General features: G+C 40.1%; 1 protein-coding gene across 1 annotated transcript in view; it reads left to right on the top strand.

Annotated features, from left to right (window-relative positions):
• Positions 1-13,562, top strand: part of KIAA1244 (KIAA1244 ortholog) — an 87,887-nt gene that overhangs the window by 73,939 nt on the left and 386 nt on the right. Inside the window, exons 26-33 of the mRNA XM_010132843.1 lie at positions 605-749; positions 3,169-3,297; positions 3,844-4,020; positions 4,581-4,695; positions 5,317-5,419; positions 6,041-6,172; positions 8,150-8,280; positions 11,721-12,951. Of these exons, the coding sequence (XP_010131145.1) occupies positions 605-749; positions 3,169-3,297; positions 3,844-4,020; positions 4,581-4,695; positions 5,317-5,419; positions 6,041-6,172; positions 8,150-8,280; positions 11,721-12,951 (2,163 nt within the window). The remainder of the gene's footprint in view (positions 1-604; positions 750-3,168; positions 3,298-3,843; positions 4,021-4,580; positions 4,696-5,316; positions 5,420-6,040; positions 6,173-8,149; positions 8,281-11,720; positions 12,952-13,562) is intronic.

Below are 13,562 nucleotides of genomic sequence, written 5' to 3' on the forward strand. Positions count from 1 at the left end.
AATGACTAAAAATAAATCCTCTCCATCTATTGCAAATACATGATTTACTTTAGAAATGCATAGTAAAATACCGGTAGCATCCCACCTATAGCACAATTCTGAAAATTTTGTGTTTGTTGTGTAATGAACAACCCCAGTAATGAAGCTCTGAATGATCCTGTACAGGTCCTTTTATCCTTTTATGTACAGGACCTTTTTACAGGTCCTAAGTATTTGCTTAGTCCTTCAAAGCTCCAAAATATTCTGTATACAACTAATGGAGCTTCTTAGGTCACTGGTGAAATCAGTAAGTAACATTTGTCTTTCACAGATGAGGAAGGAGTGTGCTTCCCAGAAATGTGTTACTTAAATTGCTTTTCTCTCTTTCTTTCTCCTCCAACCCCTTACTTGTCAATGAACAGAAAACTTCTGGCCTCCAGGTGTGGTTTTCATTTGCACTGTTCCCCACTGAACAGGACAGATGCTGACATTAGGCTGCTTTCATAGCTTTTATGTTATTTTACATACCTGTTTTGTATATGATAACTTTTACAGAATTTTCCCATATATTTTTACCTTTCTTTCTCTCTTTTTTTTTCCTCTCTCACTCCTCCCCTGCTCCAAGTTGTTAGCCAAAATCTATAAAATGCCCTTGAAACCCATGTTCCTCAGTGGCCGGCTGGTTAACTTGCCCCGCAGAGTGCAGGAGCAGTCAGCCAGCAGTGAGGATGGTATCGAGTGCATCCTTTCTGACTTCGATGACGACACTGGTAAGTGCATCGAAAGCAGTAAATGCTGGATTAATCAATTGCTTCTCCCACATGTGACTGTAAATTTTGCCAGCTGCTGGAATCAAAAAGAAGGAGGAAAAACTTCATAGTTTATTGTCTCCCTGTTGTCTACACACACATACCTGTGTGCACACAGAGCTTGGAAGCTGAGGTCACATCATCTTCTCTATGCTAAGAGATACAGCTCACATATGAGAAAAAAACAACCCCTCTCTTGGGACAAGATAATAATATTTTAATTAATAATATTTTAATTATCCTGATGTTCATAATACAACCAGTATGTATTTCTGAAAGTTAACACAAATATTTTCTGAACTACAGCTGAAGTAAAGGAGTGATAACCTTCTAAAATTAGTATTGGCAGGACTGTCTTTATCAGAAAGAAAAATCAGTGTTGAGTTAGAGTCTAGAAAGATAAATATGTTTCCAGAGTTATGTCCTGCAGTCTGTTGAACTAAATGGTGTATTTCTAAAGTCCATAAAAAGCACTATGACCTCAAGAAACACAAGCAGCATTTGTCTCCTGATTATCTGTGTGGCTTATGTAAGTTGTGGATTAATCAGGTATTCAATGAACCGGATCTGTTTGGAGCCAAGCAGTAGAGGAATGCAGCTTTACTGCTTCTGGATTTGTGATGGCCCTTCAAAGCAGTACAGTCACTTTTGGATATCTGAACTAATGACCTGTCCCAGCCTGGATGGGTCTGTGAAAAGCCACCTCCAACCAGGCAGAAAACAGGCTGACTCCAACGCACATGCCTCACCAGAATGGCTCTTGGTACCTACCATTTTATGGGCTCTTCCATCACATGGTTTGTCCTCTTCCACTGCTATTCTAAAGAAGAGAAAAGGAGATAAAGGAGAGAAAAGCTCCTCTGAAAAAATCAAACCACAAGTCCTAGTTTAAAAAAAAAAATTTTACTTTTATCTTTCAATGTTTGTTTGTTTTCTCTTTCTGGAAATTATAAGATGTTCATTTGGGTCATGGGAAAACCAAGTCACTTAAGTCTCTGTTTTGAGTCAGACTTGAGACTTGGCCTAGGGTCTCCCCACCTCAGGTGAGCACCACACTGTTCTGGAGGGCTCTGCCCATCAGTGTCTTGCTTCCTGTGAATAGAAATGCCACCCTGGAGCAAAGAAACTTTCCAATTTGGTTCTTGTCAGAGCTAAGTGCTGAAACTTTCACCCTATTTTTATTTAAATGGTAATGGTATTAGAACATTGCTAGGCAAGCTTGATTTTACAAAGGCAGCAGACAACAAAATGCTGCCCTGTGGAAGTGGGGTGAATAAAAAACCAACCTAGTCACTGAGTAATGATTTCACTGTTTTTTTTTTTTTCTCAAATCTCAGGAAACCTCTGGCAGTGAGCAAACTCAGTACATCTTCAACAGAGTTCCTTTGCAGCCTTTTTTATTGCTTTTGGAACATAATTAGCCAGCAAGCATCATGCAGACAGACTACATCAGCATGGCTGCCAGTGACAGAGAATATGGACTTATTAGTGAACCGAAGTAAACCCCATTTTAGCCTAATAAATCTATAGCCTTCTAAGAAGACTTAGCTCAAGCATAATGCTCTATGTTGCAGGAGCATTGTGAGTGTAATATGTAAGATCCTGCTAGTCATTCATAATATCATGGTGAACTAGCAAGTACTTAAGTGATCTGTGAAAAATTAAAGGACAGCAATTCCTAACCATCTTCAAAACTGTACTGAAAACTAGTTGTAGCCCATAAGCTTTTAGAGTTACACGTTTGCTAATGCGGTAGAATAATGATATGAACTCACACTACTGCCGGCATTATCCTAACTAACTGCTGTTTTGGTAGTTGTCCAGCTCTGCCATATCCACATTTAATGTGACCTCTTAACATCTAAAGATGACATGTGAGGCAGCTTGACGATACTTCACAAGGCATTATTACTGTTCAGTTCTGGGCACCAAACAGAGCCGGTTAATTAACGTAGTCACCTTATGATTCTTACCTAAAAGTGTAACCTAAATGAGCACAATTCCTTCTGGGCAGCATTTGCAATGGTAGCGAGATGTATAAAATGTCCCATTAAAAAAAAACACCTTAAAAAAAACCCCAAGGCTAAGAGACTGGATTAGTGGGAGTAGTAAACTAAGAAAGAAGAGCAGAACAAGATGTATTTGGAGGAGGAAGAATGGGACAAAACATAAACTTATTAAAAAGGGAAGGAGAAAGAGACCATCATTTCAAAAAGGGCTATTGTCCACAACTGTTACACAGCAACAGAGAACATGCAAGAACTCATGATCTCTAAGTTAATAAATTTCTTGGTCTCCATCACTTTCTGAGGGCAAGTTCCACCTGTGGTCAATGCAGTAACTCATTCATGGGTTTTGATCTTCATTTCCTTATTTGTAGGCCTTATCAATGTCTGGATCATTCTGCTGGAAGAGTTAACAACTGCTATATCCAACTGTCCCCGTCAGCACCAGCCTCCTACTTTGGATCTGCTCTTTGAATTGCTGAGGGACGTTGCCAAGACACCTGGTAATGAAAGGGCTTGATAAAACACGAGCTGGTAGAGCCCTGACCCGAGCCTCTTAGAATCCTAAACCACTTCTGTAAAGTATGTTACTCCTGCCAGAGCTGCGCAGAGAGAGCCTCAGGTAGAAAGGGATTTTCTTAGAGCGTGGTCTGTTGTTCCAGTTAGTCCATTGTTCTATGTTGTCAAAAGGCATCTTGTAAGAGTACGTTGAACATACTTTTACATTTTTTGCACAAATAAAGAGGTGCAGTACTCCTATCGAGGTCCTAGCCACAGAAAACATTTGTCCAGGAAATGGAAAAAGAAAATTATGTATAGTCCTGTAGGCCTGCTGGGAAAGACAGCAGGCGAAGTTGGCTGAAAGGTGATATATTACCTCACAACGAGATCTGAAACTGCTTACCTCTCTCATCCCACCAAAAAAAAAAGTTTCAGAACCTGCTTTCTTTAGCATCACCCCTGGCCTCAAGTGTGGAGCAAGTTAGCAAATTTACTGTGCGTGTAGGCTTTGTAAGCAAACATACAACCATCATTGTGTTTATTTTAAGGACCAGGATTTGGCATTTATGCAGTTGTACATCTTCTTCTTCCCACGATGTCTCTTTGGCTCCATCGCAGCCATGGTGACCATTCCTACTGGGATGTGGCATCTGCTAATTTCAAGCATGCCATTGGCCTTTCCTGTGAACTCGTAGTGGAACACATTCAGAATTTTATACACTCAGGTATGTCATTGTACTGCCACATCTACTGACAGTCATCGGTGATGTGTTACTGAATAACTACTTGGGGAGATGCTTTCATTGCTTTTGGGTTGCTCAAGCATAAAATAAGAGGAGGAGGGTTGAAAGTTTCTATTTGTTGGGGGTTTTGTCTTTCTTTATAGGGTTTAGAATTATGGAAAAAATTAACTTGTAAGGGACCTATGGAAGTTATTTAGTCCAGCTTCCTGCTCAGAGGGCTATTTTCAAAATTAAATCATCACAGTCTGTATTATAGTTTCCAGAAGAAGATACTAAGTCTTTGATCATAAAGAACTAGAATATTAGAAACAGGATCTAAGAGAATTTGTCCAATACCACTTAAGTCCAGACATTTTATATTGTTAACATCAAAAGGATTGTTCTTATTTTGGTTTGATGTGGTGCATATTTCAAAATAGAACTCTAGCAATAGCTGCATAAAAAGAATTTGTGTTTGCAAAGTCTCTGAATAGCATTAAGTGTAGCAAGACTGTTTAATTATAATGAAAATGTTAAAACCAGTCTGTCTCTTCTCCTTATAGATATTGGTTATGAACATATGATCAATACCATGCTGAAAGATCTTTTTAAGTTGCTGGTAGCCTGTGTAGCAGAACCGACAGAAATGATTTCCAGAGTTGGCTGCTCTTGTATCAGGTAACACAGTCTGTTCACCCTGTCAGCATATTAAAAAAAAAAGTCTTTATATCTATCTATGAAGAACCTGTGGACTGATTAAGTTGGCTGACATCTCAAAAGAAGTCTACAATGTATCTCTCTTGTTATTTGAGTAATGAATTTCAAACTTACTAACCTTTTCTTGCTATTTTCAGTCTGCTTCAGAACCTGTGATTTTAGGCATTGCTATGTGTATGATTCCCATAAAAAGCACTTGTACGTTAGTTATATGCAATTAGTGAGTAATTAATCCTTAGGGAAAATAATAAATGGTCTTTCTGTTGGAATTCACAGGTTTTTAGAGGTAATTAATACCTTTTACAGTCTTCAGGTTATTGCAGACATAACCAAAATAAGCACTGCATTATATAGTTACACAACGTGTGGCTTTTGTCCTGGCAAAATGGATACTTAAGGAGGAGAAGCAAAGGAAAATAAAAAGTCAAAACTACAGTGTAATTACAAAAATAGGTCAGGGTAACAACTGAGGAGATTGGATATCATTAGCCAGCTACTGAGCAGGCCTTTTGTTCTCCCATTACCAGTAAGAATTGTCTAGTTCCTTCTTGAACATGGTAACGTTTTCCTCTGTCATTGCAGGTATGTGTTAGTGACAGCAGGGCCTGTTTTTACTGAAGAGATGTGGAGGCTTGCATGTTGTGCCTTGCAGGATGCATTCTCCGCCACTCTGGAGCCAGTAAAGGTAAACTGCCTTTTTGCTGACAGCCAAAATGCAATTGCACTAGTTACAGTCTCGCTAGCTTTTGGCAGGTTGCTTTTTCTTTTTCAGAAAAGTTTTTGGGTACAGAACCATAAAAACAAGCATAAGGATTATGTGGCAGCTTTCATTATTTCGTCAGTTCACATGGAAAGTTGTTAGATCAACAATAGAGATTGTTTTTCTAAAGCTGTACAGACAACACTAGCTACTAATAGGCCAGACTTATTTCAAATTGCCTTGCCAGTACGAAATCAGGAGAGTTAAGTAGATGAAAATGTACCTTTTGATCTATTTCTTCCTCTGGATTGGCTAAAACTAGACAGAAGACAAAGTTGCTTACTTGATTCTGTAGCTGCATGCTCCAAATAGATTACTACTTATTATCTTTCTTGTGACAAAAAATCCTGTGAAATCATCACAGGCCAGACTACATAAGAAATTGTTACACCTTTGCATCAGGTACAAATGCTAAACAGCAAAAGGCTGGGTGATGGTTAATGGGCAGGTCACGCTGAATCTTACCCATGGAACAGGCTGGACAATGCTACAGTCACTGAGTTCATGTAACTCACAGTGAAAGTCTGATGTTGTGTCTCCCTTTAGAACCTGTTGGGCTATTTCCACAGTGGTTCTGAAAGCTTTAGTGGAGATGCCTGTGAAGTGAAGGTGGCAGCCCCCTCCCTCTCACCCAGTGCTGAAGCTGAATACTGGAGAATCAGAGCCATGGCACAACAGGTAATGGCTGATGTTTCAGGGGAAGTCAGAGAACCTTTTAAATTTGGAGCTTTTCTTAATTAAAGTAAATCTTTACGACTACCTTCCTCACAAACCCTACAGACAGACTTCCTCATCACCAGACTAACGTTTATTTGTATAACAGTAGAATTGAAAATAAGTAATAAAAACAAGGGAAAAAACCACCTTAAAACTGTCCCCCTGTGAGAAGGAATCAGGAGTGCCTAGGGTGGGGGAAGATGCAGAGGTACCTGAGGAGGACTGACTATGAGCTTGTTGCGTAATGCAGCATTAAAAATGGCAACCTTAGCACACGTCAGTGGAGATGTTTCTGACAGAGAAAGGAAATAGTAGTGTCACTATGAATCCTCATCTAGGATGTCATACACATTTCCGACCGCTCTGTTAAAGAGTGGTAAATTCGAAGGACAAAAAGAGATGCCTGTGAAGTGAAGGTGGCAGCCCCCTCCCTCTCACCCAGTGCTGAAGCTGAATACTGGAGAATCAGAGCCATGGCACAACAGGTAATGGCTGATGTTTCAGGGGAAGTCAGAGAACCTTTTAAATTTGGAGCTTTTCTTAATTAAAGTAAATCTTTACGACTACCTTCCTCACAAACCCTACAGACAGACTTCCTCATCACCAGACTAACGTTTATTTGTATAACAGTAGAATTGAAAATAAGTAATAAAAACAAGGGAAAAAACCACCTTAAAACTGTCCCCCTGTGAGAAGGAATCAGGAGTGCCTAGGGTGGGGGAAGATGCAGAGGTACCTGAGGAGGACTGACTATGAGCTTGTTGCGTAATGCAGCATTAAAAATGGCAACCTTAGCACACGTCAGTGGAGATGTTTCTGACAGAGAAAGGAAATAGTAGTGTCACTATGAATCCTCATCTAGGATGTCATACACATTTCCGACCGCTCTGTTAAAGAGTGGTAAATTCGAAGGACAAAAAATGCACCAGGACAGAGACTGATACGAAACTAGGAAAAGAAGGTTTGTTCAACCTATCAAAGCAGAGTTTGAAGAGAAATGCACATTTTTTTAGTCTATAAATACCTGGGTATAGATTGCGGAGAAGAAAAAGAGTTAGTGAGAAATAGAGGATAATGCTGACATTTAACAAATTATTTAAAACTTGCCAATAACTCCTAATCAGCAGAGCAAGCTTGGAGGCAATTTTTTGAGGGTCCTTTTGACTACAGTGGAGGTTATTCATTTTGTGGAAGTGGTTATAGGAAATAAGTTCCTTGAAATACAGCAGACTGAACTTAATATCCTGCAAAGTACCATAAAACTGCAAATACTGTATGACAGTTTCAGCATGGGAAAGCAACTGGATTAAAAGACCCAACAGATGTTTGGTGTCAATTTCTGACTTGATTAATCATACTCTGATGCTGCCTGAAAATGGGAGACGCACAGACCAGGATTTGCCATCACAAATGTGGCAGTGGCAGACTTCGTTTGAATAGAAAAAAATGTTTTAAAATTAAGCTTTAAAGACACAGGGCTTGAGAAAGCAGGGAATGCGGCATCAGTATTTTTCTTGTAGACATTGTCAGTGGCATTCCCTAAGTCCTCCTCAGTGGGGATTTGACTAAGCTGTAAAACAAAGCTGCAACAACTGAGAGTAGTTTCCCCATTTCCCGAACAAAGAATTGCAAGTTGGATGTCTTGTATCTTCATGGCTGAAAGTAATCTTTCCAACAACCAACCCTTCTAGGTACACCGGGCTAAGCATGCACACAGGTCCTTGTCTTCACTATACATGATCTTTTCTGTTAGCAGTGTACAGACAACAGAAAGCTTGTTTTGGTGTTTGGTATTATGGGGATACCTTGCATTCTCTCCATCACTGTAAAATAAGACATCGTAATAGATCTTTCACACAGGAAATATTACTCTCAGGCCCTCTAAGGACCCAGTGCAAATGCTAAACTGATTGTTTCATGTAACTTGTTGTTTTCTAGGTCTTCATGCTGGAAACTCAGTGCTCCCCAAAGACCCCTAGCAACAAGGAAGGGTTTGAACATGCTCAGTCATGTGTGCTCATCATTGACCTGCCACCAGATAAGAAACCAAATGGGCATACCCAGAGAAGGTAAAATATCTTCTCAGGAAAATACCGTGTTATTAAAAGCAAGACAAAAATACTGTTAGGCTGGAAGAGGTGTGCTCCAAGCCTGGCAAACCATGCCTCTCCATAGGTCTCATCAAAAAATGAAATACACCAATGAAGTAAAAATTAGGTTTTGTGACAGTAGGTTACTACCCTGTGCTCTCCAGTTGTTCCCATGATCATACAATGGTGAGCAGGCAAGAGCCGTTACAGTTACAGACAAGCCTGTGTCAGGGTCTATAACGTGGCTCTTAGAAAGCTAAATAAGGAAAATGCTTCTAACAGATTGTAAGAATTGCTGGGTTACAAATACCTGAAGGATACATAAGGTCACAGAAAGCCTTCACGTAGAGGAAACGCAGATTAAATTAAGAAAGGAAATACTAGGAAAATCTTTTTCTTAGGAAAATACTGAGTTTCTTTAAGATGCAGAGTTAAAAATATCAGTTTGAAGAAAGTTTTGAAAGTACTGTTATGTTTGTAATGATACCCAGCAAATGAAGTCACGTCTGCTTCGTTAATGGTCTTTTAAATTCAGTATTACTGGACTGAGAAGTAGAAAAAGTTAATGGATAAACTGGAGCAGTATAAATTGAAGAAACTACACCAAAGCCGTGAAACTGTCAACATATTGATCTAGGGAACATTGGTTTTGCTTGGCGCTTTTATTTGTCTGTGTTACCACCCCACAACCTCATGCATTTGCATGACAATCTGATCCTGTCAAAGAATATTTCTTTTTGCTTGCACTCGGTTGTTTAAACAACTGCTGAAACATCAGTAGGACGAAGAATTAGAATTCTGCATTCAGGATTTGTGTTTGTATTGCAAGGGATGTAATACATGGCATGAAATGGTCTTTTACTGGATATCAAACCTGCTTGTGAACCACTTCAGCCATTCTCATTGCTTGCAACAAGGAGACAGAATGTGATGGTCCTTCTTTGGACGGACAGGAAGAAAGACCATGCAAGCTGTCTATTCTTACACAGCGGTACAGAAGCTTCCCCCAAAAGCAGGTGCTCTGTTGCCTTGCCTTCAAAGAAGAGGGCCCTGCCCAGTGATGAAGAAAGGTTGAGATTACAGCCTAAACCCTTCTTCGTGGTGGGAACATACCTGCTTTATCCAAAGGTTTGCAGATCGTTCTTGTTAAAATAAATGCAAAGCAGAAGACTGGAGTACTCCCCTCTCTTGGCACATCAGGCCACGCAATCCAGCAGGCTGCATTCATAGAGGTAGCATGGGTCTTGCTTGTCTTTCAGCAAGTAAGTAAAGCTTGCAATTAATACAAGCTCTGAATGCACTTTGTCTAAACAACTGCAAAAAGTGTATATGCCAATAGGCAAATGTTACCCCAGCAATGTTCATTTTTCAACAAAACAGTTGCTGCAGAGTTGACTATGCCACTGTTTTTCGTATTATTTGCTACAGCAGTGCAGTAATATGCCAGTCTTGCATGCTACTAACTGTGGCCTTTCAAAAGTTTTTCTTTAACCTTAGTGAGGTTTCTCTTCTCCCTTTTTGCTTTTATTTCCTTAATGCTGCATCGATTCGCAGGAAGCTGGGGTAAGGGAGCTTTTCTTCTTCCTAAAAAGTAATAATATGCTTCGGTTTGAAACTTTGAGCAGAATAGGGAAATATTATCCTTAACCAGCTTTGGAATGGTGTATTTTCACCTAGAGTCCTGTACTAGTTTCTTTTGAACCTGAGCAATACTTTAAACTGCTCTTGTAAACTGCCTTTTTGGCTGTTACAAGGAAAGCAGATCTCCTTCATTCTGATCCTGCTTTTGGAACAGGATTAGTCCCTTGAAGTAAATGCAGGCGCTCATTTAACTTTATACATGCTCTTAAGAGCTTTTCTGAGTCAAAGCCTCTAATGATTTTTACAGCAGAAAACTACTTCCCCATAATGAGCTCCAATGTATGTACTAATCATACAGATTTTAGCACTGTCAGATAATAAGACCACTAAACTTCGCTGATGTATCAGCACTGACAGCTATGTCATGGTAAGCAAACTGACAGATAAATTAACCTGAGAAGCACAGTTTTGTCTGATCTTTTTTTTTTTCCATGAATGCTGCTACCTCAAAACTTGAGTTTTGATATGATTTCTCAAAAAAAAAATAGACTTTTCTTGGTATTTTGAAAACACTTTTGAAAGTTGTTTATTAAAGTAGAATAATTTTCGCATCAAAAAAATTAAAGTAACTGAACATCTCATGTTACATGAAGATTTAGACCGAAATCTTCAGTATTGCAAGCAAACTGAAAAATCTCTTCCTTGCTCAATAGCAGAGCTAATTAAAATGTGACCCATCATAGTTCCCTAAATCAAAACAAGTATTATTATGTGTACCAGAATACCAGCTCCGTTTAAAACATCACCATTGCAATCTTCTGCAAAGCCTTTTTTCTAAATGCCTTAAGGTAGGCTTCACAGTTCATAATTTTATATCGATACAACGGTCCACCCTTTCTTCCTGGCCTCTCTTGCCTGTAAACCTCTCAGTGTTATTTACTGGTGAATGACCTGAAAACTTTGACTGTGGGAAATTTCCACTCTTGGGTTCCGTGTGCAAATCAAAAATAAAAAAAATTTAAAAAATAAAAAATCTGCAACAGGTGCACAGCTAAGAATCAGCCAGTATTACCTGTGAGAAACAGGGTTAGGAATAGATATTTCCATGCTAGGCTCTCAGTGTTCCGGTTAAAATGTTAAGAACAAACACTGAATTGTGCCTTCAGCAAGATTTAAGCTTCTTTGCATGCTCCATTGCACTGCTGCTGTTTCTGTAGACATAATGGTTTTTTATTGGCTGGGTGGTTGGCTTCCTTGTGTTTTATTATTAAGAAGTACTCCTGGCATTAGTGGGAATGGAAATGAGTAGTAAACTAGTTGGCAAAGTTAAGGTTGGCTGAAAAGCCAGTGCAGGAATTTTAAGGATAGTTCAATAAGTTAGCCAAAGTTCAGCAACAAAAATAGAAAATACAGTCAGGGACTGATGGCTGAAGTCCTGTAACAAATTCCTCAGTTATAGCAGGCCCAAATATTGGGAGTACTTGGAACTGCCGCGGAATTTGAAACACAGAATGTTAAATCCCTCAGTGTTAGACATCTCTGGAGAAGAGGACAAAAGTTATAATAGAGCTTTGTTTTAATACCACCTCTGCACAAGTGCCACTAGTGTGCTTGCTGTGGACAGTTATGTTTTTTAACCACTGCAAGTATCTTCCCTTGTAGGAAAGTATTTGAAAGGGGAGCTGAAAGACCATTCCAGACAGCTATTTTCCTCCACTTTTTTTGTTACAAGGCTGTGAAAGTTTGGCCCTTCATTTGCATCTTCATGTTAGATTCTAAAATATGAAGTATGCTCCATTTTAATACTTTTTTTTTCTTCCCATGCTTGGTTTACCAAGTATTCCTTTCAGGACAATAGTGGTGAGCTTACTGTCCCACCAAGTACTGCTCCAGAACCTATATGACATCTTACTGGAAGAATTTGTGAAAGGCCCTTCTAGCTTGGAGGAGAAAATGACAATACAAGTACCAGAAAACAAGATGGCTGGTTTTCTCAGGTACATCTCCATGCAAAACCTGGCTGTCATCTTTGACTTATTGCTGGATTCCTATAGAACGGCCAGAGAATTTGACACCAGACCTGGCTTGAAGTGTTTGCTGAAAAAAGTGTCTGGCATTAGTGGAGCTGCCAACTTGTATCGCCAGTCAGCAATGAGCTTCAACATCTACTTCCATGCTTTGATTTGCGCAATCCTGACAAACCAGGAGAACATCACTGCGGAGCAAGTGAAAAAGGTCCTCTTTGAAGATGATGAGAGAAGCACAGACTCATCCCAGCAGTGTTCTTCAGAAGATGAAGATATTTTTGAAGAAACTGCCCAGGTCAGTCCCCCACGAGGGAAGGAGAAGAGACAGTGGAGGGCTCGAATACCGTCTCTGAGTGTACAGCCAGTCAGCAATGCAGACTGGGGATGGCTAATCAAGCGGCTTCATAAGCTCTGTATGGAACTGTGCAACAACTATATCCAGATGCATCTGGACCTGGAGAATAATGCAGAGGAGCCTCCAGTGTTCAAAGGCGACCCTTTCTTCATTTTACCATCCTTTCACTCAGAAACCTCCACCCCATCAACCGGAGGGCAATCTGGGAAGGATACGCCGTCAGAAGATGACCGGAGTCAAATCAGGGACCAGCTGGGAGACAGCCTGACACCCCGAGGAGGGAGTGGGGAAATGTTCCTTCTACCCCCACCCCTGAGTCCTAAACCAGAGAAAAAAGAGCAAACTAGAAAAAAAGAATGGTGGGAGAGTGCTGGCAACAAAATCTACACCATAGCCACTGACAAAACTATCTCCAAGCTCATGACAGAATACAAGAAAAGAAAGCAGCAACAGGCCATGACATCCTTCACCAAAGAGGTCAAAGTGGAAAAGAAAGGGGAGCTCCTGGGTTCAAGAGGTCCAGACTCACCCATACTCCAGCGGCCACAACATCTTATAGATCAAGGTCAGATGAGGCATTCATTCAGTGCTGGTCCAGAGATACTGAGACAAGAGAAGAGACCACGCTCAGGATCCACAGTCAGCTCCCTGAATATATCCGTTAGGGATGCTGAGGCCCAGATACAGGTAGGACATACTTGTAGAATGCTAATAACAATAGCAGTATTTAAAAAGATACCTATACCTATTTTTCTATTTTATAATCTCTTAATTAAATGTCTTTGTTGTATAAAGAAGTCATCATGATGAGGACTGAATATTTCAGCAGCTGGCACTGATAAAAACCTGATTCTGTCCTATCAAAAGGAAATCAGTCTTCAGGGAAGAGTTACCAGGCATATACCAGTACAGGATTCAAGAGTGCTGCTGTGACTGAGGCCAAAGCTGCACTTAGTCCTGAGAACCTACAGTGATTTGCTGCTAAGAGCTCTAGCCCACTTAAGGCTTTTGAAAATGTCTTGCTGCTCGTCACAGTGCTTTTGTGCTTAAGAAGGTTCTTTTGTGAATTCCACAGCAAAAATAGGGGCCTCATTGCTAAACAGAAACTCGCTGCTTGCATGTCCAAGTGAACAAATCAATGAAAGCAACAAACTTGAAAGGCTTTGTTCACTGTGGGGTGAAATAAGAGGTGATGAAGGGTGAGCATGATACCTGCAGTACAAAGCCAAGCAATGCCTTGGCTACAGAATGTGAATTAGGAAGACACAGTGAACATTAAATGAATATGCCGGCATTCC

The sequence above is a fragment of the Buceros rhinoceros genome, unplaced genomic scaffold (genome assembly GCF_000710305.1).
Source record: "Buceros rhinoceros silvestris isolate BGI_N320 unplaced genomic scaffold, ASM71030v1 scaffold7773, whole genome shotgun sequence".
In the NCBI taxonomy this organism is placed as follows: domain Eukaryota; kingdom Metazoa; phylum Chordata; class Aves; order Bucerotiformes; family Bucerotidae; genus Buceros; species Buceros rhinoceros.